Source organism: Stegodyphus dumicola, chromosome 2 (genome assembly GCF_044657685.1).
Source record: "Stegodyphus dumicola isolate Sdum_Otavi_A_Nest chromosome 2, ASM4465768v1".
NCBI lineage: Eukaryota > Metazoa > Arthropoda > Arachnida > Araneae > Eresidae > Stegodyphus > Stegodyphus dumicola.
This window is the reverse complement of record NC_140769.1, coordinates 147,025,270-147,052,974: the sequence shown is the minus strand read 5'-3', so window position 1 is coordinate 147,052,974 and position 27,705 is coordinate 147,025,270. Positions and strand designations below refer to the sequence as shown.

At 33.0% G+C, this 27,705-nt stretch overlaps 1 protein-coding gene across 5 annotated transcripts in view; it reads right to left on the bottom strand.

Annotated features, from left to right (window-relative positions):
* The window catches only part of LOC118203114 (uncharacterized), a 306,364-nt gene that overhangs the window by 45,473 nt on the left and 233,186 nt on the right, over window positions 1-27,705 (bottom strand). For all 5 annotated transcript variants that reach the window (XM_085811212.1, XM_085811213.1, XM_085811214.1 and 2 more), the window contains one exon: window positions 7,685-7,735. In XM_085811212.1, coding sequence (XP_085667338.1) covers window positions 7,685-7,735 — 51 coding nt within the window. The remainder of the gene's footprint in view (window positions 1-7,684; window positions 7,736-27,705) is intronic.

Below are 27,705 nucleotides of genomic sequence, written 5' to 3'. Positions count from 1 at the left end.
GATGAATAATTGCAAACGACCAATTTTCATGGATACTGTTTATGCTTATTTCTTAAAAAAAAAATAGTCATTTTAGTTTGTTTTTGAGAACGTTTAAATATTTGTCGAATTTCATTGCGTATTTTTCGAAGTGCTATTATGTACACTCAAACCTGTTTTTTGTGCTATTTTTTTTTTTTTTTTTTTTCGGTGTATGAAAATTTTAATCAAATTGGAACATAATTGACGAAGTTATCAATAAAAAATGTCATTTTCTTGCAATCGATGCCAGTTCTGAAAGAATTTTAAAATTCCAAAAGGAGTTTCAATCTTGTTCGAAGTGTGACACACACACACACACACAAAAAAAAAAAAAAAAAAAAAAAAACATACTAAGGACTAAGTGTGTAGCTTGAAAAAAATGGAGTTGGTGACATCATCCCACGCATCTCCTTTATCCATGCGGCCAGTTTGGACTTAAGCAATCACACCAGTTGAGAGTACTGCGTCATTGAGTGAATTGTGCAACTGCATTCTGCCGGGAAAAAAATGTCTAATGTAAAAACAGAACAGCGAATTAACATCGAGTTTCTTGTGAAACTTGAGAAATCAGCCAAGGAAACATTTTAAATATTAACGGAGGCTTATGGACGAGAAACTTTGTCTCGTGCACATGTGTTTGAATGGCATAAGCGGTTTTCAGGGAGAAGGGACAAAGCACGCATGTCAAAATCAAAATTCAAGGCAATGTTAATTGTCTTCTACGACATTAATGGAATTGTAATAATTGAATGGTTTCTCACTGGTCAGACTGTTAATCAACACTACTACACTGATGTACTAAAAAGGCGTGAAAAAATTAGGGAAAAAAGGCCACAGTTGTGGAGTGATGGATGGCTGTTACACCAGGACAATGCACCCGCTGATACGGCCCTATCTGTCAAGCAGTTTCTGACCAACAATTCTTGCAATCTTGCAATCTATGCCAATGCTGAAAGAACTTCAAAATTCCAAAAAGGAGCTTCAATCTTGTATATCTGGCTACCGAGACTTACACAAGTGTCTAGTGAACCAACAGTCGTTGCAAACACTGATACCGACTACATGGTAACTAAAAAAAGTCAACTCTAGACCAGCGGTTCTCAACCTTCTGACTAACGCGAACCATCTAAACAAGAATTGAAAAACTTTAGTACCACCACTACATTTCACAATGATTATTTTTCAGTTTCTCAATAGAAATATTAATATATATATATATATATATATATATATATATATTAATTGCCATTTGCACTCACTGTTGACTCTGTGTATTAAATATGCACGCATAAAAATATTAGATTAAAAATTAGTTACCATTTTAATTATCAAAATTTCAGTTATAATATTTAAGTCTAAAATTTATTATGAAATTTGGGTCCATTTAAGAGAGATAATTTCTTTATGTCTGGTCATATTTTACTTAGCTTTAACCGTAAATTAGGATCCACTTTTAATTTTGTTCTGTAATTTTTTTTCTCCAAATATAATATGGAAGAATATCCTAGTTCACACAAATAGGTTGTACAAAAAGGGAATAAAAATTTAATAGCTCTATTGGAAATGCTATTAAATTCTCTTTTACGGTTCAGCCAAAAGTTAACACGTGTGTTTATTTTTGAAACCTACACTTAGTCCAATCACAGAAAATTTCTATCAATTGTTCTTTTTCTTCACGAGATTTCTGAATTTGATCGTTAAAAATACTTTGTTTCTTTGCGTACCGAGACTTACACAAGTGTCTAGTGAACCAACAGTCGTTGCAACCTATTTTTCTCTTGCGTACCACCGGTTGAGAATCGCTGCTCTAGACGGATAGTGGTACCTTCAAGTGACCGAAAGCGATTTTAAATCAGTTTACCACAAGAAAGTTCGGGTAGTGTCAGACTACGGAGGATAATGGTTATACGCTTTGAAAAGTTTGTATGTAAATAAAATATTTAAAAATGATCGCATATGTATTTTCCAAATCGGATCCTAAAAGATTTGGCGAGATTCCGAGTATAGCTGCCGAGCCTCGTGACTTAATTTCATTTAAAAAAACAATTCCCATTTTTTTCCTAAGGTTTCGAGTTAGCTTCAACGCGAGACTTTTTTTATGTTGTTCATATTAACCGCATAAAAAGTACTTTTTAACTGTATTCCGAAAACTATTTTTTATAGCTACTCGTGAAGTTTTGTGCGATTTTTTTTATGCGATCCCTATCCACCGCACAAAAACAGGTTTGAGTGTATATACGGTACAACTCCAATTATCCTGAACTCTGAATTGCTTTCAGAATTTAAGAAAACAAGAGGGAAACGTAGTGTTGGACAATCAACGATTTCAGACATTAAAAGGAACTACACTTTTAAACTTCGTATTACTGCTTGAAAACGAAGATGGAAGTTCTTTAAGAAAATCAATAAAGGCAACAACAAACAAAAATTCAGAAGATGTCGTTTTTAAGTGGTTTTGCAGCAACATGCTACGGGAAGCGTAATAGCAAACTGCACATTCAGTTGATCAATGTTAAAAAAATTTCGCATGCTGCGCATGCCCAGAAGAAAATTTGGCGCAATTATGGCTTTGGTATGATTTTGAAAGAAGATAAATACGGTGTGTGGTTGATATTCTGTTACCTGGGCGTAAACTATTCTGTTATCTGGGCGTTCGGAGTTTTCAAACTTGTTAGGTTGTAAGATGCTTCATTACTTAGAGTGCATCGATCAAGAAGATAATCGTGCATACAAAGTGCAAATCGTTCAGGCCTTGTTGCCCAGTGACAGTACACGTCGATATGACTTTGCGGTCGAAATGCTATCACGTATTGAGGACGAATTGCCTTTTCCGACGAAGCGACCTTTTTTGTTAGTGGAGTAGTGAATCGCCATAATGTGCGCATTTAGGGTTCACAACCCCCTGGCGAGGTCATGGAGTGCACCAGAGGCAGTCCAAAGGTGAATGTTTCATTACTTAGAGTACTATTGCACGATCGAACTATCGGGCCATTCTTCTTCGCTGAGGCTACCATCACATCTGCAGTGTATCTGGACATGTTGCAACTGTATGCTGTTCCTCAGCTGCTTCAGTATCACCCCGATGTCTTGTTTCAGCAAGACGGTGCACCGCCTCATTGGGGTTTGGATGTCCGTGCCTATCTCGATATGACCTTTCTGGGCGATGGATTGGTCGTGATGGGCCAACGGTTTGGCCTCCACGCTCTCCTGACATAACCATTAGACTTCTTTTTATGCGGTTATGTCAAGGACGAGGTCTACCGAATACGTGTACCAGATCTTGAAACCCTGAGGCAACGGATAACCACAGTCGTTGAATCGATCCCTCCAGTGATGTTGGCTAATGTGTGGACGGAAATTGAATATCGCCTAGACGTGCTACGTGCTAAAAAAGGGTGCTCATGTGGAAGTTTACTGATGTGTGAAAAGAACTTTGATAGTTTGTAAACAATTAGACACCAGTTTCATATTTTTATCTTACTTCTAGCCTGAATTATCAATTTATGTAATCAGGGAAAGACTTTTCGGACACCCTGTACAGCTTTGGTATATTTACCACGACTTCTTCCCAATTTGTTAAAACTCCGAATTCTTCAAGGTGTCCCACTCGAAAGAGGCCCCTGGAACATTGCGATAAAAATCTAATGACAAGAAATGGAAGCAAATTTTTACATGACATACTTTCACTTACGAGAAATGAAAACGCATTACAAGAGGTGCTGGAAGTGATCTACACACACCAGTACACACAGTTTAACACAGCACTTCATGTTCGTGTATGCTGCTGCCACACGTTTGGGCATCATTTTACTACAAGGCTTATAGGGCCGTCAAGTCAATTCAAGAAAATACTGATGCAGGCAAAAGGAAAGGAAAAGAGAAATTGCTGCCATCATAGAACATAAATTCGAGGCTATGGGACGCAGAAGAGATACGGTTGAAAATAAAGTTGGATAAATTCAAAAAACATTTTCTGCTGTCGAACGGCAAATCGAAAAAATAATTTCTACTGTCCAGCAACAATTCGAAGAAAGTGCTTCTACTGTCGAACAACAAATCGATGACAGAGTTCCTGCTGCTGCAGCTAAGGAAGTTTACAGCTGAAAAAAATTCACTATGATAGCTGAAAACAATTCTGACGGCTTTAAAACACTATCTGAAACTATCCACGTATGATGAAAAGACCTGCTGGTAAGTGTAAAAGATTCAATTCGCTTTAGTGGCGAATGCAAAAGAGTGGGATTCCGAAACTAAGGCCTGCAGTCTGGCCGCTTGTCTGAGAACAGATGCAACGGATACCTTTCAAACTCTATCCTAAAACCATAACATAAATTTAGAAGCTCTATCTGACTCGTTGGATCTGCGCTTTGGCAAGAAACCTTTAAAAGACTATAGCAGGCTTCAGTTAAAATCTTGCGAACAGATGCCCACGGAAACACTTGAGGAGGTAGCATCGGCTGCTCGTCTCCTGTATCGCCTTAGCCTTTTCGAACTGACCAACAAAAACAAGCAAAATTCTGTTCTGAAGAACTTCGTCGATGACATTCAGGATCCCGAAAGGCTTGCGGATATGAAGGATATAAAAGCTCTTTACGTTACGCCCTAAAATTCGAGACAGCCCAGCAAGCAACCCACAGAAATCGCCACCCAATCAGAGATGATCAAGCCCAGAAGCCAGTGTATCAATTGACCGGTCGTCAACACGATTTAGCCATGGAAATCTATGTCTTGAGGCGGAGAAAAAGTGGCAAAATCCGACCCTAATGTGCTCGAACTACCTTGGGAAGGCCACGTACGAAGGAACTGCAGACCACTTCAAGACACGGAAGCTAAAACCGTTCTCCAGTAAAGAGGCGGGGGAAAACTAGTGGCCATCTTGCAGGGCGGAGGTTGCCAGATATTGAGAAGCCCCATTTAAAGAAGAAGCTTCAGTTTTCCTACCTAGATCCATAATTGAAAATAGAAATTTCCGGTATGGCATAACGGATTATCCTAAGAACTCTAACAGCCGGAAAAGAGCATTTGTAACCTCGGCATTTGTCGACCTATCAATGACGGTCATCCCGGTGAGAGTTGCAAAGTCATCAGCAAAAGTCGAAGTGGTTGCAGCATGTACTCCAGTGGTGACCTGCGTTAAGCAAAACAGTAGTCATCTAAAGACTGTGCCTTTGAACAGGCTATTATTCCAGTGGACTACGCAGTATTATCCCCGCAGTGGATCAGCAATCCTAAAATCAAGTTTGCATACCAACAAGGAACTGAAATAAGGAGATTTCATAACAGAATTTGGGTGTGAAAATGCTACAAGGCGCTGTCGGAAGCCTTCGGTTGGCATAAGTCGCTCTTAGCCGTGCGAATTTCGAGCGACATGCATCGCTAGATGAAAGCGGAGATTGTCGATTTGTATTTTATGTATGAAATTTCAGATAAAACGAAGTAGCCACTCAAACGGCACAAAGGACGATTCCGAAGTACCTTGCGGGGGGCCACACAGAGATGAGAAAATTGTGTGTGCTGTCCCCGAAAGTCACTGTTTCCAAGCTTTTACAATGTGTCACACCATATGTTCTACCATCGCAGACGCAATATTTCGTTTCAGTTGACAGTACAAGAGACATAATCTCACAACCAGTGTCAAGAGATTTTAACGTTCTGTACTGTGTCTACCGTCAAAGCCTCTTGATTTTAAGAGGGCTGACGAACCAATGATCTTGTTTTTCTTCTGATATCATTCCAGAGAATCAGAGGATGTAAAATACTGCTGAAAAATTAAGGAAGAGTGGATAAATTAGTCTGAAGATTTTTTTTTCCATCGGAACAAGACTTCAGAATTCTCCTGAACTCTCGACAAGAGAGACACAGAATGTTGTTGATCTCTCGGCAAGAGAGACCCAGAATGCTACTGAAGTCTCGACAAGAGGCCCAGAATGCTGTTGAACTCTCGGCAAGAGAGACCCAGAATGCTGATGAATTCTCCGAAGAGAGACCCAGAATGCTCCTAAACACTCGACAAGATACACCCAGATTGCTGTTGACCCATAATGATCTTCAACTCTCGACAAGAGAGACCCAGAATGCTCCTGAACTCTTGACAAGAGAGACCCAGAATGCTCATGAACTCTCGATAAGACAGACCCAGTCTGCTATTGAACTCTCGGCTAGAGAGACCTTCGTCGGCAGTTCCTCACGTCACGAGGACTATACTGCATTTCAAGAACTGTTCTATGCCATCCCTGAATTATATATATTTGTAAAGAGCTTCTCGTAATTGTAATAAATATGTTTTGAGTTTAAAATTTCAGTAAGTATTAAGCAACTTCACAAATGTGCTAAAAGTATGTGGAGTCAGATGCGCTACCTGCCGCCGGGCACCCACCACAACCTCTTTTAAGCCACTTGCTCCGTTCTGTCGTATATTTATAAACCAGGCACACCAATTTAACTAAATATCAGAACTTGTTCCACAATATTTACATTAAACGCATTTCAAAAAGCTCAAATTTACATCTATTTAATGAGAACTTAGAGATGGTGAGTATCATGTTTATTTACACATTAATATATATTTAATTATAATATTCTTTCTGCAGATTTCAAATAAACAAATATTTTATCACATCAAAGTTTAAAGGAAAATGAATCTAACATCTTTCACCCCACAAAAGCAGTTAAAGTGTTCGTAAACTATGTTCAATAGCGTTCGACATATCTTCAAATGCAGCAAAACAGATGATTTTTGTTATCACAGTGAAACTGTTAGCTTGCGGACAGAGAGACAGTTTTGCAAGGCGTCAAGTCTTGCACTTAGTATTTGAATGTTGTTAGATGAACTTGGCACGAAGAAATATCTTGTGAAAATGGAAGCCCCCGGGCCAAAAAAGAAAAAGCAAATTTTTCTAATACATGAACTGGGAACAGCTAAACAAAGATAACGAGGATAGCACTTCCCCCCTTCCCTGTGAGTGTGATTTGTTTCATAAACACAAAGACTTGGGGAGAGGAGTAAGAAATCTTTTCTGACATATTATTTCCATTTATATTTATTGAAGTATTTTCTGACATATTTATAATATACTGTTGCGTGCGTACGGATTCGTAATAGATTGAACGCACAAGTCCGATAAAAAGTTAATAAAATTTATTCTTATCACAAGAAATATAACAAAATGCTAGAATTTTTCTGAAAGATATTCGTACAATATCATGCAATATAATCCGTAGCTATAATTTAAACTACTAAAACATTAAATAGAACGCAATCCAAAGCGCAGAGAAAGCTAATACGATTTCACCGCGAATTCGCTACATCAACAACAACAGTTATCTAAACAACAACTAAGCTGAGATGTTTCCCTCCGGCTTTTATAGCTTTTTAAATCATCTGCGCAAGACAATTCTAGAAATTTCTGGAAAGCAAAAAGAGTAGAATTACGGTTACAGCTAACATAGCAGTCAATTACATTTATTCAAATTAAATATCAATTACAGAGGTAAGCTTTTATTTTTCAATGTTTAATGCACGTGCTCTCCTATTTTTACTTTTTCGACGTACTAGCTTTCTCTCAAAAGTCGTCACGCGCTGCATTGCAGGGGGGAGGGGAAATATAAATTATAATTCTACTAAAAATGTTTAACTAAATACGAAATTCGTAACAATACTTACCGGATTCTGCATCGCATGCTTCAGACACAGCAAGCAATCGTGTTGGTTGCTCTGAAATGAGATTTTGGAAAAGTTTATAATAAGTGGAACAATGAAACAATAAACATATTAATTCTCAATTTATAGTTATCTTAAATTTTAACTATTAATTTATATACACTCTCAAACCGGTTTTTATGTGCCTTTTTCTTTCTTTCATTTTTTTTTTAAAAAAAAGCCCAAAGGGCATTAGCCCAGAAGGGCTATTAATTTCGTTCGTTTTGCGTCGAAAACTTTAAATGTCCGTTTCAACTTTTCAAATTGTTACCTAAGTTATAAAGAGCCCTATGTTATATTTAAAGAAATTAAATAATGAAAAATCTGCATAAATGTATGTATGTTTCTCGCATTGTGATAAGACAAAGGTACCTAGAGCCATCCAATTTTGCATAACGTAATCCTCCACCAAATATGGGCAAGTGGAGCCCTAATTGGAATTTGTTTTATTATCTACTTATTGTCAGATATTAAAGAATTTTTTATTAACAAACTCGATGATTTCAAAGCGAGCAACGGCAACACTGTTCGAGGAAATAATATTTTTATCTCCAGCGCGCGAGAGTGTGTATCGGAAATTCGAAAGATATGCTTATTTTAAAATTATTTTGCGATATTGCTGCTGAATTGAATTTTATGGTTTAAGTGCGAAGGACATGATATTTAATCAATGAAGGCAACACACAAAACGTTAAAAAAACGCCTCTTTACGCGTCGTATAAAATCTAAAACCTTTCGGGTTACCCCCCCCCCCCCGTGTTGCGATTTTGCGTTGGTTCACTCTCAATGCCCGCTTCACTTTTCAAACTGTTGCCACCAAATGTTAGAGTCCTGCATTGTATTTGAAGAAATTAAATAATGAAAAATCTGCATAAATGTATGTATACTTCTCTCATCGTGATAAAACAACAGTACATAGAGCCATCGAATTTTGAATGACGTCATCCTCCTATGATTATGGACATGTGGAACACCAAATTTGAAATTTCGAATTTGCTTTATTATCGATTTCCTACTTTGTAAAACTTTGACGAATTTTTTATTAACAAACTCAAAGATTTAAAAGCAAACAATGGCAACATTATATAGAGGGGGGGGGAAGCAAAAAGAAAGAGAGAGGACATTTTTATCTCCAGTACACGAAACTGTGTATCGGAAATTCTAAAGATATGCTCATTTTAAAATTATTTTGCGATATTACTCTTGAACTGAATTTTATGGTTTAAGTGTGAAGAACATGATATTGAATAAATAAAGGCAACACACAAAATGTTAAAAAACACCCCTTTGGACGTAATATAAATCTGAAACCTTTCAGGGATGTTTATTATTTAACTTAATTTTATTTATTTTTATTTAATTTCATTTATTTTTATTGTTTGTTTGTGTGTGTTGCTCGAATTTTTTATGTGGTGTATTAAAAAATATCCATCATTATGCATAATATGAATAAAAAGTAATAAAAATTTGTAAAAATTCCAGAATGAGTTTCGATCTTATATGTCTGGTTACCGCGACGTATACAAGCGGCTAACCAGACAAATGCCGTCGCAAAAAACTGATCACCAAACATGTCAATTCTGAAAAAAGCGAGGAAAATTCGTGTTTTCCATTATGAAGAATAATTTTTATACGTACATTTTCAAATTTTCATATTTGTAATATTTAATGTATAAGAAAATAAAATATTTAGAAATGTGTCTGTGTATAAATTAATTTTTGCCTTCTTTGGAGAACCAATTTCTGGCTACATCATGAAGACTGGAGTTATTTTCGATGTTGGACTTCTTTATGCGGTCCCTATTTACCGCATATTTTTTACTTCCTTGTACGAAATAAAAAGGAAATATTGTAATCGCGAAAAATTCCAGCACCGTATTTCAACGAAAATATCCATTTTGACCGCTATCGAATGCAATTTAACGATACTTTTGCGTGACATCCGTACGTAAGGACAGGATAAAGGACTCTTTTCTCCCCCAAAAAATTATAAAACTGATATAAAATGAGTTCTGAAGAAAAATTTTCGTGGCGTCTGCGCGTACGTACATATCTCGTAGAACTCAAAAATAATTAGCCTCAGATCGTTGAAATTTTGTACATAGGGGGACTGCTATAACATCTAGATGTGCACCTCATATTTTGGTTGCTATCGGCCGTACCAAAAGTATATAAATATATGTATATACATATCCACTCTGTTACTCTGCTCAGTGTGATATCAGTTTCTTTATTCTTATAGGTTTGTAAATTGTGCAATTTTCGCTTTAAAAATGATTGAATTATGCGACTTTGATTAAGATTCTTATGCCTTTAGTTGACCTGAACCCAAAAAATTGTGGAATTACCAACAATTTAAAAGTTTTTTAAGTGCGACTAAGCCTAATTATTTTTCCATGGCAGCCATGTTTTTTACATTTGAAACTTAGCAGAGTAGTGGATTTGTTGCCAATCTAGAGTAACTGAGCTTCGCAACAACAAAGTAACGTCATCTTTTATGATTGCGAATTAAATTATGCTTAATTCATCCTTGAATTATCATTTAAGCTGTTAGCTTTTTTTTTTTTTTTTTTTTTTTTTTTTTTTTTTTTCCCGTAGAAACTGTAATTTTAATTGTAAAAATTTTTTTAACTATACTTGGTGTTTCATGTTTTTCTATATCTTTCAAATTTTCATGAAGATATTTTGAATTTTTATGTATTTTTTTCTTGCTGCGAAGTGAAAACTGAATTAATTAGTACCATATGCGCATTAGGTAAGCGGCTCTGAATCGTCTGTGGAAAACCATTTCTTTTATTTTTGTTTAATTACTTTTTTACATCGTTTTAGATTTATTATAGTATTTGAATAGAACTTGTGGTAATTCTTCAGACGATATAATTTTTGTGCACTCTCAGTTATAAAATGAATGAGATGTTAAGTGAAACTAGTGCCGAAGTGTCGCTATAGTAAATAAATATAATGAACTTGAGTGCATTTATTTTATTGTGGTTTATGCGCTATAGACGAGAAGTAGATTTAATTAAAAAATTCGTTGACTGCTAATTCAATATGTTTAAATGAAATGCAGGAAAACTGCGTATAATTTAATATTTTGTACAAGGAAGTCATGTGGTGTACACACCACAATTTTTTTAAAAAATATTTTACAAACAACAATTCACAACATGCCTACTTGGGAAATTTCAGACAAATTTTATGCGTTTTCTGTTACGCGATTCCTATTTCCCGCAAGAAAACAAGTTTGAATGTAATGTACAAACGCGGTACTTGTCTTCTATATTGGCCTTGGGCAAGAATGTTGATTTGGTGAGTTTCTCCATTGGCGAGAATTAAAGGGTTACCTGATTTGCGCATGAGCGAGGAATAAATGATTAATGATCTAATTGGTTTTTCGTGACTGCACAAAGTAGCGTTTTTCCATTATGTTTATTATTTTCGAAAGAAATAGTAAATTTTAAAGCATTTAAAGTACTTTTCTGTTATCGGGACCGGATTCAGATGTCGCCAAATCTGGCGAAAAATCCAAAGCATAAAAATAATCGCCAAAATATTTACGATACAGTTGAATTCCAAGAAAAATCCAAGGAAAAATAACGTTAACAGATACTCGTAGAATTAGAAATTCTTAATGTAAATTAAACAACTTGCCAATGAAATCGGGGGGGGGGGGGGAATTTTCGGTGAATTTAGATTAACGGGGAGGAAGAAAACTCGTACCACTTAAAACGTTTCTGCATTTTCGGAGGCTGTTGCCACTATATAAACTCAATTAAGAAAGAATCTGATTCATTACGTTCTTGACAATTAACTTGCCATTTCGCCCCTGCCCCATAACTTTTATACAGTTTGCCTATGACAATCAGTATCGGAATCGATGAAATTACATTTATGGTTAATGCAGAAATGCTAAAATCCGACCTCTCTTTGATTCTTCAGTGTTAATACCCTTCGAAAAGTCTGAGTATATTATAATGCCATTAATAATATATTCTTTCAATAACTTTAAGCAAAGTTCTGACACAGCTTTTAGTGACAGAGCAAAAAACATTCTTTTGTTTCTCGGAAAATCCAGCCGCACACCCACTGGGGCGGAAGGATACGACCAATATCGTTTTTTCGATGCAAAAACAGACTTTCGTCAACTTTGACAATATGGTCAGCGTCGTATATTTTAACTGACGGTGTAAACATTAATGCATGACCATAGACTTCCTTTATATAACTGTTCCAATCTAAAACAGTGCAATGATTCATATCAGTTTGATACTGACCAAATTCAATGGAAGTTAACCCTAAATGCAATGCATAAATGAAACGAACTAGGTTAAGAAATTGATTCTCGATCTTTCAAACCAAAGGTGCATTTTTTTAACGTTTCGTGTGTTATCTTTATTTATTAAATATCATGTTCTTCGCACTTAAAACATAAAATTCAGTTCAACAACAATATCGCAAAATAATTTTAAAATGAGCATATCTTTAGAATTTCCGAAACAGAGATCCCGCGCACTGGAGGTAAACATGACATAGATAATAAAACAAATTCCAAATTCATTCCAAATCAGGGATTCTAGATGCCCACATTCGCTGGAGGATTACGTTATTCAAAATTCGATGGCACTGGGTACCGTTGTTTTATCACAATGCGAGAAACATGCATACATTTATGTAGATTCTTCATTATTTAATTTCTTTAAATATAATATAATACAGGGCTTTAATAGTTTGTGGCAACAGTTTGAAAAGTGAATTGACGCATAATATCAAAACAAAATTAATAGCCCTTCTGGGATAACATCTTTTGAGCTATTAACCTAAAATTGATTACGACCATGTCGACAGTACTGATATTTATAACATTCTAGATCTTTCAAAAATTATTAAATTCCAAAGTTTTAATAAACTTAAAACTGATCTTTATCTAAGCATAAGAAACGTTGGAAGCATTACAGCGCTACAACAATGTGTTGTATGGATATAAAAGTAATAAAAGTAGTATGTAACACGTAACAAATCCAACCAAAAACTATGTACTAATTTTTTCTATTTTATTTTAGATCTATATGTTTCAAATTCCTAAAAGAAACAGGCCGACCTATAATAGAATGATACTGCGCAGTACAAACACAGAAATATATAAGTGCAAGTGTAGAGATAAGTTACTGGAAGAATCATAAATCTGACTTATATATACAATTTTGAATAGTATAAACATAAACGAAAACTATTAAAAGAATGTTACAAAATAGTATTAAAACAAGAAACTTACCTGTGCAAAATTAATCAAATATTCAGCAGAGGCACAAAAATACAATAAAAGAATCAAGAAAAACTTTTAGAATTAACTCAGTCTACAGCTTTTACAAAAATTTCCTTCTTTCATCAAACGATTTTAGCACCAGAATGTAGCTCAGAAGTTGTTATTAGTTTTCTTTTGTTGCCAACATACTGGTTGATTTTTTGAAACTTTTCCCAAATAAATAGTATTGATGTTGGGAACCAACTATTTTTTAGACATAACGCAAGAAAAACGTGAACTCTTTGACTTGAGCTTTTAAGTACTGGCAAAATCTCGATATATTTATTATTCTTATCAGAAACTTTGCTATGGCGTAAGAGTGATATTATTTGCATTCATAAAAATTTTGTTAGGTCCTTTAAACTTTTCCATCCATCGTACAGGAATAAGATAGTACTTAACTTCTGTTTTAACAGAAAATGATATCACTACACAGTATTTGTCATTCAATTAATTCAGTTCTCACTTCGCGACAAGTGAAAAATATATATAAAATCAAAATATCTACATTAAAAATTACGAAGTAAATCTTATACACGTATTTCCTCGAATAAAGTCCAGAATGGATTAAGCACGACTTAATTCGCAATAATAAAAGAAGGCGTTATGTTTGTTGTTGCGAAGCTGAGTTTCTCTAGATTGGCAAAAAATCCACTATTCTACTAAGTTTCAAATGTAAACAAACACGGCTGCTATAGTAAAAATAATTAGACTTAGCCGCACTTAAACAAATTTAAATTGTTGATAATTGTACAACTCTTACATGCAGATTAACTAAAGACATAAAAACCTAAACCGGAAGATAAGTACAACATAATCCAATCGTTTTTAAAGCAAAATATACACAGTTTACAAATATATAAAAAATAAAGAAAGTGAGCTCACGAAGCCGAGTAACAGAGTGGATATATATCTACATATAGTTACATACTTTTGGTACGGCCGATTGCAACCAAAATAGGAGGTGCACATCTACATTCTATAGCAGTCCTACATACAAAATTTCAACGTTCTGAGGCTACTCGTTTTTGAGTTATGCGAGATACATACATACGTACGTACAGACGCCACGAAGAAATGTCTTCAGAATCCATTTTAAATCACTTTTATAATTTTTTTACGGGAAAAGACTCCTATATTCTATCCTTACGTACCAGATGTCACGCTAAAACATCGTTAAATTGCATTCGATAACGGTCATAATGATATTTTTGTTGAAATATGATAGCCGAAGTTTTTTGCGATTACAATACTTTTTACTTTGTACAAAGAAATAAAAGATTAGGAAGAAATAAATTCGCAAAAATTCAACCGTTTAAAAGCTGTTAACACTAACAAAGACTGATGATTTGATACGTTACAAACATAAATACTCGATCTATTTTGAAAGCAAAGCCAATTCATTTGTTCTTAATTTAACTTTCCCCATTTCTTAATGGCCTTAAAAGGAAATGAGCTGTAAAATAATTGCAATGTTTCTCTTTAGAGACGAGACACAAAAAAACATGATAGCGTTATAACGCTTTAAAAGATGACAGACACGAAACCGTTTCTAGTTCTTTCAAAAACTATTTATTGAAATATTACTTAAACGTAGCTTTCACTATTTCGTTTGTATACGAAAAATCTCAACTGTTGAGAGTTATTTAATTTATCTTCGCTCAAATTTAAGCTTACCTCAGCTGACCCGTTATTTTTATGCCGGTTCTTTTCTGTAGCTTCAACAAGGTGATCTAGAATTCGCGCATGAAAAATTATCAAAAATTGTGAAAATTTCAAAATGGATATGAATGGTAAATTATTTTAAAGAATAATACATTGTTACAAAACATATAACTTGAAATTTCATGTGCGGTTATGCTGTTAGTTTAAAAAAAAAAAAAAAGTCTGCTTGGTGCAAGATGAAAAAGTAGAAAGAATTTTTATGATTGAGCCAGACTACGACTCAGATAAAATTGGCGATGGTAAGTAGGAGAAACAAGCGGCTGCCAAAAGCTCTGATCTAAACATTCAAACTCTCAGCTTAAACACACACAAAAAAATTAACTTGCAGTCTGTTGAGCATTACGGAAAGAAGAAATCACAGTATAGCTTTTAAATCATTTAAAAAAAAAAATCTGAAAGCTTTCAGATATTATATTTTAAATTGGCCTTTTCTTACCGTTTTGTGCGTTACCTTTATTTATTAAATATCATGTTCTTCACACTTAAACCACAAAATTCAGTTCAACAGCAATATCACAAAACATTTAAAACAGCATATCTTTAGAATTTCCGATACACAGTCATTCGGGCTTCCAGATGCCTATATTCGTGTGGAGACGTATTTTATTCAAACCTATGTACCGTCATTTTATCACAATCCCAGAAACATGCATACATTTATGCAGATTCTTCATTATTTAATTTCTTTAAATGCAATGCAGAGCTCTAATATTTGGTGCCAACAATTAACAAGTGATTCGTCGTTTATAGTGAATCGACGCAAAATGCCAAAACGAAATTAATAGCCCATCTGGGCAAATTGTTCTTTTGGGCTAATAATTAATTAATTAACATAAAATACTTTAATAAGTCCTTCCTTGAAAGCTGAAACAGGAAGTAATCAAATTCTACGATTTAAAATATGTATTATTTTGACAGTGAAGCTTCCTAAAATGATTATCCACGATTACAGGAAATCCTATGGAAGCAGTAAATTTACACAAACGATGCTCAGTACTGATGTCTATGTTCTAAGAAATAAGAAGATCGATTTTAGAAATGGTCCTCTAGGACTATTTTGCATTGTGTATTCCTAACATAAAAGAATAATTGTAAGTTGTTATGTAACGCGATATAAACATAATATAATACAGGATTAGCATAAATGATTCCTTCGTTTTAAAAAGGCTATATTTTCAAAAGTATTTTGCACATACACACGTGTAAGATATATGAAATCAACCACAATGTCACCAAGTTTATACACCCTCTACAAATATACAATATGTACCCCTTTGGTGACACGACACACGTCCAGACGATAATCGAGCTCATTCCATACATTCTGGAGCATTGTTGTCCAGATGTTCATCCTGTCAATTGACCCATGGAGGTAGGAAAGGAAGGGCACTAGAAGTGAAGCACTGCTTTGAAGCTTGGGTCAACAGATGGGGTGTTCTTTGTTTACATTCAGAAGCTCGCTTTACAGGGTTATGATAGTATTTCGACACACGGCACTTTCATACAAATCGAAAAAGGTACACTTTCGCATGAAAGAAACATTCATAGTGTGATGGATAATAGCAATTTGTATAGTTTAGTGACATTTACGCAAAAATCACATCTTGGTTATTTTTCGATAACTAACAACAGCGATTTTGATTATGAATTTGTTTTATAAAATTCTAAGCTGTTGAACTACAAAAATATAGATTTTAAGAAAAATTTTATGCTTAAAGAAGGAAAAATACCTTACGGTACATTTAAAATTGTATACGTCTTTCGATAGTCTTGATAAGAGTATTCGCTACTTTTATTTTATTTTCCAAACACCAAAATGTTTTAAATAAAACAAATTTTTTTCACATCCATATATTATTGTAACATGTACACTGCTCAAAAAAAAAAAAAAAAAAAAAGGGGGGGGGGACAGTGCTATATCTCCCGTTTTACTGGGCCGATTGACAAAATTCAAATTGCGTTTTTCATGTCTCGAAAGCGCGACTTAGGATATATATTACATTTATATATCCTATTTATACATCCTATTCTAACATAGGTATTTTGACACAAAATCGGACTTTTTCTGAAATAACATACCAATTTTTTTCCATATTTCGATTCTACGACTCATTATGCCAGAATACCAAGTTTTATAAAAATCGTACGAGTAGTTTTTAAAATATTAGCTCTCAAAATTTTAGCTCCTCAATGTTAATTGAATTTGGCAAATATTTATTAATATCTCTTTTTTGATTAAACTTTTTGATTTTTCCTTTCACGTTTCGAAACTTAGGTTCATTCCAAATAAAATTTACACATTTTTTGTGTTTTATTTTTAAAATTTCTATTTTTAAATAATTTTTATAAATTTTTCGAAAAAAATTTTGAATTATAACCTATAAAATTTTTACCATCATGTTAAAGTAGGTGTATTTTTAAGCATGTCTGCAAAACATTAGACTTTTTTATTCAAAATTTTCTAAGATATACACGAATTTACATATTTTCGCGTTTTGAAATTTGGCATCTTTTTTTTTTTTTTTTTTGAGCGATAATAACGCCAAATGTGGTTTATGGATTTTTGTTACAGTGAATTGCCACAGCTATTTTTAACCCTAAATTTCAAGTAAAATTTTACGGAGAATTAATAATATGATATTGTTTCTCTCAAAGATGTGTAATAAATATTTATTAATACTATATGAAAAGTTACTTTTTTTAAATTATAGATGATATTATTCAAATTTTTAACTATTTTTTTAATTTCTCTCTCTCTTCCTTTTTTTAAAAAAAAAGAGTAAATTTTTGTTTGATGTTTATTTGAATTTTGTGAAAATATTTTATGACATTAACTGCATAATTTATTTCTAAACAAACTGTTGCTTAAGTGGCTGAAAGAGCGGCTGATACTATCATCCATATTTTTAAATCACAGTGTATTTTTATAGAAATATAAGATTTAGAATAATCATTTTTATAAAAGTCAAATTATGACATAAACATACAACCCTCTAGAGACTGAATTAATGGAAGTTCAATGGTTATGTAGAAATGATTTGCAGCTACTTAATGGCTGGATAAGTCAGCAGGTTCTGTGGACAATCCTTAAAATTCTAATTTAGAATGTAATTGTCAAGAACTGAATCCTGATCATCAGTAGCATAATAAGTAATTATTACGGTTATTAATAAATCCTTCTTATAAAGTAACTGCAAATATTTCAAAAAACTTTCTGTCTGAATGCAAATATTTTTAATTTTATGTTAAACAAGATTGCACACGATATTATTTATTTACACTTCAATTTTTACCGTCAACTCTAGTAGAAGTTACAAATCAATTATATATAATTAAGGATTGAATTGGATTGGATGGATTATTTAATTATGGCAAAGCACACGAGGGCTATCTGCCTAAAGGGAGGGATGCTTTCGTGGAGGACTTTCTAAGGGAAACTGGCTGGTATACACGTTACACATAGGGAAATCCACGAAGACGCCCATGCAGCCAGCCCGTTAGCGGGATTCGAACCTCAGACCGAACTACCAGTGTTCAGCGTCTTTACCACTCGGCCGCTGGTGGGCTATTTAATTAAGGAATGACCATCTAAGTTTAGAAACAGCGTACTGTAACAGCAATTCAATTATTGGCGCCGTATCTTTCATGTTACTCCCGATTGGCAAGCTACATGATTTTTAATGAGTATTCGAGTTTTGCTAGTAACTTCACTTGGAAATCGCGCCTTAAACTAAGTTAGTTGGTTATTTGAACATAGAAACAACATGGGAGCTATTTGATTAAGATGCTTTCATAGAGAACCTTTGTAAGGAGAACATAGAAAACTATGAAAACCAACCATGCAGCCTGGGTTAGACTTAGCAACAAACAATTAGTATTTAACAATCTTCAAATGCTAGGCAACTGATGAGACTCCAAGTAAATCTCCAATTTAATATTTTATTTGTAAATATTTAAAAAATATTGTTGTATTCTTAGACACAAAAAGAAGAATTTAAGTTTTGTTAATTCGTTAGTTAACTACCAAGCCGTAGTGCAAATGAATATTCAATTTCTTTTGCAATAATTGTATTCACTTAATATTTTTGGAATATGAGCTAAAGAAGGTATGTTCTCGCAAGATTAAAGAAGTGTTTAAATCCAGTGATATTAGGTTTGTCTTACAAGCTCAGAATCAAAACGATTCTGCAATTGCCGAGTAGTTGACTTGTAAATGGCTCTGAATTGAGCAGATGACTTTTAATCTTACGTTATTCAGTCAGAAAACGTATTCCAAATGTTTTGCATTGCATGACAATGCATCTTTTCATTATTCAATAACCAGTCGGAGAACCGCTTGTGTTCCGAAAATAAGTATGTGTACTCAATCGTCCTGCATGTTCTTCAAATTTGTCTTCTTGTGATTTTTTTTTCTTTCCCAAAAACTAAAGTTGCCTCTCAAAGGAAATTTTTTGACATTGAAGAGACAAAAGGAGTATGACATCCAATTTTAGAGGCATGTCAAAAACAGATCTCTACAAGTCTTCTCTTCCATTACATGTTGTGCAGTCAGACAAAAAGTTGCATCAGCGCAAATTCTATAATCTATTTTTATTACACTCTGATTACATTATTAGCATACAGTGAATATATACTAAATATTTTACTTCAGCTTAAGTAAGTCGGAATTTTTGACGGAACTGTTGTCGGAACTAGGACTTAGAAGATAAGTCAAATTAAATATTTCGATAACCCAATAAATTCAAGGTCGAAGTTTCAATATTTGATTTTCGGAGGGAGGGGAAATTTTTTCAGTTTTGGTCCATTACCCTAAGTATATTTGCTTCGATTCTTTATTTTTCCATAAAAGCAAAAAATTTACGCATGGTATACATATAACGCACAGCTTCAAATTAAAATTTAACAATAAACAGAGTAGTTATAATTAAAGTTCCACATTGAAACTGTCATAAAAGGAAAACTACTGGATCAAATGTTATCAAATTTGGTAATCGTGTAAAGGAGGTCATGGGAATTTATTTTCCGCGAAAAAAGGAAGTTCGAAACCTCACCACCAGGGCAAAATGGCGCTGTATACAATATTGTTAAACGAAATATGGGTCGGAATCTAGCTTAACCTTTTGTTACACGAGTTTAATATGCTGTATATCCTTAAGAAACTTTGAATTAAGCAATATATCATTTAAAGGCGTTAAATTCGATAAACGTCGAGTGCGCCATCCGTGTAAGTGAGAAATTCGTCCGTGAAAACCACGAATTAGCGATTAGAAAATGTGAGATCGCAAATCACTCGCACAAGTGCGTACAATCTGGAAAACATTTTCTGACAGATCGCTAATTTGTAATTTTTGAACCCTGAATTCGGCCCTAAAACATGAAGACACTGATTCAAAACGCTTTTAATCGATTTGGGCGAAAGAAGTCCCTCATGCTATCTACCTAGTTCCATTGCATTCTCCTACTGCATTCGATTGCATAGCAGTCATTCCACACCGTTTAGTGTCGAATGACACCTAGTTTTATAATTGAACCATTTTTCTCTGAGGAGCAGTCGACAGCTGAAACACTGTGATTGCAGCTCACTTAGAGTCAATGTTAAAATGTTTCCTGATACATGAACTGCAGTAACGAGGCATTTTAGATACTACGATTTTTACGCAGAGCTGGGCCTAACCTCACGTCTGTCGCACAGTTACTTAGGCAACATTTCACGAATGAACGTCTTATAGGCCAACACTTACCCTGTTCCCACCAGACCTTAACCTCTGTGACTTTTGGCTATGGGGTTATCTCAAAAGCACTGTTTATGGTGATAATCTAAACAATTTGGCAGAAATGAAAAATGTGATACACTGACATGAGTAGCATGAAAATGGGCGTTCTGCGGCAGGAGGAGCTGAGGAGCTGAGGGCGTGGTCAATGACGTCACACAGAGGGCGGGGCCAAAGGCAACGTCATCACACTAGGAGGCGTGGTCACGAGTAGAGTTGAGGTGTTCGTAGACTGCTGGTTGAGTTGTAGACCTCCTGCTTTTCATTTAAAGTTAGTTTTTTTTGGCAACGGAGTCATGGCGTCCTCTAGGGACGAAAAAAGAAAATAATGTATTTAGGAATTGCTTATTGCGTCCTCTAGGGACGAAAAAGTGAATTATATGTTTTAGAAATATATTTTTTAAGTCTGGTGTTAAAATTATTCAATGCGCGACTCTGAAAACAATGTAAAAGAAACAAATATAAAAAAGACTTTCCTTTAATGATAGTTCATCATGTCATGAAAATGAAATTACAAGATAATTTGTTTTTATTACTCAATTTTATTCTGATACTTTTATCCTTTCTAGTTTTAAATGAAACTTTAACTTATTTCTTAGGTTTTCTGTTCATAATAACATATTCATTTACTGTCATATTTTTTTAATACTTAACACGTTTCTAATTTGTAATATTTATTTAATTTCCACATACTATTTTTTTCCATACCTTTCATAAATTTCAGCATACCCTGATTTTTAACTTATATGTTATATTTCACAAACGTTCCCGCACATGCTGTTTATTTGTTACATTACTTAATTTTAGATGCAATTTAACACTTTTTTTAACGTTATAATGTTCAATATATTCTGAATTTTAACTTCATTTACTTTTTTTAAACCACTCTAGTATTCTATACACACTTTAACTTAGTGGTATGAAATTGTATTTAAAAAGAAACGTTTATTTTTCGTGATCTTAGTTCTTTTACTAAATTTTCTACCGAATTTCTAATTTCTTTCACGTGTTTAACAATATCTTCCTTACATTACCGAATATTTTTTAAAAAAACTTAAGTCTATAACTGTTAATTGCTTTTCTTACGTTCATGATTTCCCTTCTGTGTTTATATTTCTTAATTCTAGCTTAACTTATTTATTATAATGTTTTTATTTCTGTCTCATCACTCGTAATTCCAACATTTTATCCCTTTTTATTCATTTTAACGATATGGATTGTTTTCATTTACTCCATATTCAAATATTTCCTTACAATTTTTATAATACTTGTTTTATTCCTCGATCATAATAGATCATCTACAGGTTTTACTCAGAAATTTCCATTCACAACTTTACAGTTTAATACCATTTATATCTAAATGTATTTCTTTCTCATATAGTTTTATGGTCTTCAAAGTTTCTAACATCATATTTAGTTTTAAATCCCGATTACCTTTAAGTGTGTTGATAATTTTCATTTCTAATTTTACAACCACGTTCAGTGTTTCATCCACACATACCAAAATATTTCTTACATTTTCTGATATTTAGTCTATGTCATATTTCAGTACTTCAAATGAATTTACACTGCTCACACTATTATTTTTTCATGTTTTAGAGACACTAACTATACTAATTTTACTATTTTTCCTGCACTAATTGCATCTATGTCAGCACTCATGCTAAACTAGCAATTGTTTTGCATCACATGCATAAAGAAATTCTTAAAACCAACTTTTTCAATATCGTACTCAAATTACTGTTTTCCAGATGGGAATTAGTAGTATTCTTTGGTTTTACTCTGTTACATCTTTTTAAATTTTAACATCTTACTTTTAATTCTAACATACATCTTTTAAACAGTTTTTTCTTTTAATGATAGCCTTACCTTATTTGTTCAAATTAATTCTTTCATTCACCTTCTTTACTACCTTTCAGTACCTTCATAATTCACTATGCAAACGCAATGTCTTTCACTGACATTCTGTTTAATAATACCACAAGTTTCCTTAATTGACAAAAAGCGAATTATTTCTCATTTCAAAATAGAACTACTATATTTTTGCACAAACATTACCTTTATCCATTCAAGCCACCCCTTAACCTGTAACTGACGTAGCGATAGGAAAGGAGATTCTTATCATATGCTCTTTCGACATTTGAGGTTTCTAGAACTTCTTTGACAAGTATATCAATACCATCAGAAAATATACTTAACACTTTTACCCAGTTTAAAGGCAACATACTGTTATAAGAATGGTTTTAGTTAAATTTATAACACAAATAAACGCATTTTGTGCTAAATAGGCATAAACATTTAGATTCAGAATATTTCTTTTTAATCCGATGTAAGACTTGAATTTCATTCATGATACGGATTGTCTCTTGATTTTCTTTTTGTTTACCTTACACTAATAGAAAATTTTTATTTTACAAGTTCAGCTTTTAATGAAATAGAAATAAAAACTACGATACACCTGCTGTTTTTAAGAAAAGGAACTTTGATATATTTCTGGAAATGTAAATGCTTTTAGAGTTTTCTTTCAATAACGTTGATTTTCATTACTTTACTAACTTCAATAATTCTCTTATTAGCTAATATGAATGAAAGAAGATTGTCAAAAATGTGACACAGTATAATTCTTACGAACATATGTACCTTTACCAGCATACAGATATTACCGATTGAAATGAAGAAAGATACAGATATTTTACTCCAATCTACATTAAATTAAAAAAAAAATATTTCAACTTTCATACATTCCAAAGAATAAACGAAAACTCAATAGATATTGTCATGTTTGTATATATGAGATAAAAATTTTATGAATGGTATCTAAAGTAATGCTTAGAACTTCATAAAAGCGAACATTCACTATGTTAATACACATATCATCAGTTATTTACATTAATCAATGTAATATTAATCATTACATGTACTATATGCATATATATTTAAAGTTTAATTGTCTTACAATATGAATAATTAACTATTGAGAGAAAGAGGTTCATATCTTACACTATTTAATTCACATGGAACAAATTTTTCCATCAACCACATTGAACCACGTTTATTAAATTCGCCAAAGCTCTTTTATTTCTGCATTTTCACACTCACGACACATTTTAAATGTAACTATTGATTACCATTTCAAACACCGATATCATAACTCAGTGTAAAACTACATCATAACTCATTTTTTCCCTACTAACTACAATTTTATATATTCAAGAAGTACATCTAAGACATGATCATTTTCTATGTTCTAGCAAATCGATTCAATTGCGAACATACTATTAAGACTTGCGATTTTAGAAGACTTGCATGTATTAACGATGTCAACGTTTCTTCGTTTTTGTAAGATTCGTGTCAAACCATGTCGCATTCGAATGTGGTGTAAGAGATCACTTTTTCTTTTAAACACTTGTAAACGATGGATACAATTTATAAGAAGAGAAGTATCATGCTGTTTCAAAACATCATCATCAGCATATTTCTGTTTCTTTTGACACCAGCAAAATTAAAAAAAAAAAAAAAAAAAAAGGTTCGTGAGATTTTCTTCAAATTCTGTTTTACTTGAAAAAAATGTCCGAACATTCAATACGATGTAAAGATTCATATTGTTTTAAATTCTTATGCTCACTAAATATTTTTTATCACGATTTGCTCTTAAAAGTAACTTTATAAGTTTTCATATCCTTTTTACATGAAAAAAACTTGTGATTATTCACTACAAAATTCTAAGACGAGAAGCTTCGCGACTTTTCAAACTACAAACTTAAATTTCTTAGAACATACACTACATCTGATGTTTCTTTCATGAGATTTCAAATATCTCTTCAGATTATTCGTATTCAAGAAACCTTACAAATATATCACATAAGTTCAGCGAATAATCGCTTCATAAACTCTTAAATTTTCAACACGAGTGAATCACTTGAAGCATATACTGCACTGTAAACATACAATACTTAAAAAAAATTGTTATAAAAAATAAAAATACATTCATTTCACCAAGAAGCTTTTCTATTTAAATACATTTATTTATTTCCAAAGAACAAGTTTCTGTATTTTACATAAAATATACTTAGAATTTTCTTTCATCAGTTAATATCAAATTAACAACAATATCCATTTACTGATATTTGATATACATGTTTGCTTTAAAATTAAAACTAAAATTTCAATATATTTCTATTAAAAAAAAACATAATGAAAAAAAAAATACTCATAACATCAACCAAAGACAGAAATTTAAATAGAATAGCTGTACTTATATTAGTGCATTTTTATAATCTTCATAACATTTCGATTCAAAAAACCTATCACAAAATAAATGAAACATTTTTTTCTGCCTTAAAGAATCTCTTATATTTTTAAAATTAATACATAAAAATATATCTTCACCAATATATTTAATTCTGTCCTCAACACTTATTATAATGCAATCATGTCTTGTTTGTGAAGGATGATTTACAATGCAACCTTCGCATTTATATAGCTTTTTTATCACTGAATTTAATTCAGTTTTGATAGAGTTTATGAGTTCTTTAAAAAGTTCATCATCATCACTTACCATATCCGAACAATTGTTTTTACATTTGATTTGCAACGGTAAAATAATTTCAAAAATACTTTTATATAAAGTATTAGATACATCAGGAATAATTTCTTTCAATTTTTTTTAAATATCACAGTTTACTTTTAGGTATGTAGGTTTTAGTTTAAAAGAATTTTCATCTTGTTTAAAAACTTGTTGAAAAATACACTCACCTTCTTTGTTGAAAACTACCAACTCATTATTGCAAATGATGCTGGCACTCATATAGACAAGATTAAATTCATATATTTTTGAGGAAAATTCTTGCCATGTTGCAGGAGTTATAACAACACCGCGTGTAGTAGGGTATAATATTTTATTTTGTTCCACACATTCACGTAGATGAATGTTCATTCTGTTTTCAAACTGATTTATGGACACAAAATATCCCCAACCAAGAGTCCACTGTGCAATCAACTTCGAACTTTCTTTTTTCTGTTCTCGATTATTCGGCATGAAGATATTTTCAGGAACAGACTTCATATAGTGGGCAAACCAGTCATCCTCTGGAAGTTCATTCTCATTATCTTCCAATCGTCGTTTTTTAATTTTCGAAATTTTTATGTTTCGGAATGTGATACTAATTTTAGGATCTTTAACGTCAGGTTGAGAGGGTATTCCGTGCATCCAAAATTGATTCGTTCGGTGTTTCATTACAAGGAGAGTTCCATGAGTTAAGTCCACGCTTCGAGATGTGAAATTTCGCCTGGTAAATACCATTTGACGTTTTGCACCTAAACTGATGATAGGTATATCACTTTCAGGTTCGAGACAAGTTTCATTGTCTTTATGCGTTGAAATTTTCGCCACTCCGTCAGGATAATAGTTCAGTAAAGCAAAATTATATTTTTTGCCAGTTATCGTTTCAACATAATCTTTTACATTTAGAAGAGTTTGAGTCCATGGTTCTGCACAAATGCTCGTTCCAGAGAATTCGTAACTAAGTCCTTCATCACCAAAACCGAGTACTTTTCTTCGTGGAACATACTGAGTCCCATTAATTTCAAAACTAATATTTTTAAAATCATAATTTGATAGTTCATCTAGCAAAATATCAGCTTCATTTCGTGAATAAAATTCTTCGTATAATTCCACATTTAACTCTGTATCACATATATTCCTCATATTCGCTTTTGAATCTAACGACAATTCTGAATGATATAGAAATACGTAGCATTCTTAAATAGCAAAAATTATCTAAAACATACATTAACGAAATGATTTCATCAACACTTATCGTAATACATTCTTGTCATGTCTTGTTTGTGAAGCCAGTCTTTCCGGCGTCATATGTGTAAAAATAATCATGATAGGATAGTGGGAAAGAGTTATAGTGTCCTAATGTTGTTATTCTGAACCTCGATATTACATATATGCATAAGGAGAATCTTAAAAGCATCATCCACTTATCATGATAGAGTAATAAAAAATTTCTAAAACTCTGATAATCATACGCGAAAGAATGTATTATCTTAAGGTTGTTGTTGCTATTCCAAATTTGACAGTACATACAGAAGTGAAGGAAGATCCTTGATAAGCGCTGTAGACTTCACGTTATCATGATAACGTGCAGCACTCATCAAGGGCCTTCCTTCACTTCTGTATGTACTGTCAAATTTGGAATAGCAACAACAACCTTAAGATAATACATTCTTTCGCGTATGATTATCAGAGTTTTAGAAATTTTTTATTACTCTATCATGATAAGTGGATGATGCTTTTAAGATTCTCCTTATGCATATATGTAATATCGAGGTTCAGAATAACAACATTAGGACACTATAACTCTTTCCCACTATCCTATCATGATTATTTTTACACATATGACGCCGGAAAGACTGGCTTCACAAACAAGACATGACAAGAATGTATTACGATAAGTGTTGATGAAATCATTTCGTTAATGTATGTTTTAGATAATTTTTGCTATTTAAGAATGCTACGTATTTCTATATCATTCAGAATTGTCGTTAGATTCAAAAGCGAATATGAGGAATATATGTGATACAGAGTTAAATGTGGAATTATACGAAGAATTTTATTCACGAAATGAAGCTGATATTTTGCTAGATGAACTATCAAATTATGATTTTAAAAATATTAGTTTTGAAATTAATGGGACTCAGTATGTTCCACGAAGAAAAGTACTCGGTTTTGGTGATGAAGGACTTAGTTACGAATTCTCTGGAACGAGCATTTGTGCAGAACCATGGACTCAAACTCTTCTAAATGTAAAAGATTATGTTGAAACGATAACTGGCAAAAAATATAATTTTGCTTTACTGAACTATTATCCTGACGGAGTGGCGAAAATTTCAACGCATAAAGACAATGAAACTTGTCTCGAACCTGAAAGTGATATACCTATCATCAGTTTAGGTGCAAAACGTCAAATGGTATTTACCAGGCGAAATTTCACATCTCGAAGCGTGGACTTAACTCATGGAACTCTCCTTGTAATGAAACACCCAACGAATCAATTTTGGATGCACGGAATACCCTCTCAACCTGACGTTAAAGATCCTAAAATTAGTATCACATTCCGAAACATAAAAATTTCGAAAATTAAAAAACGACGATTGGAAGATAATGAGGATGAACTTCC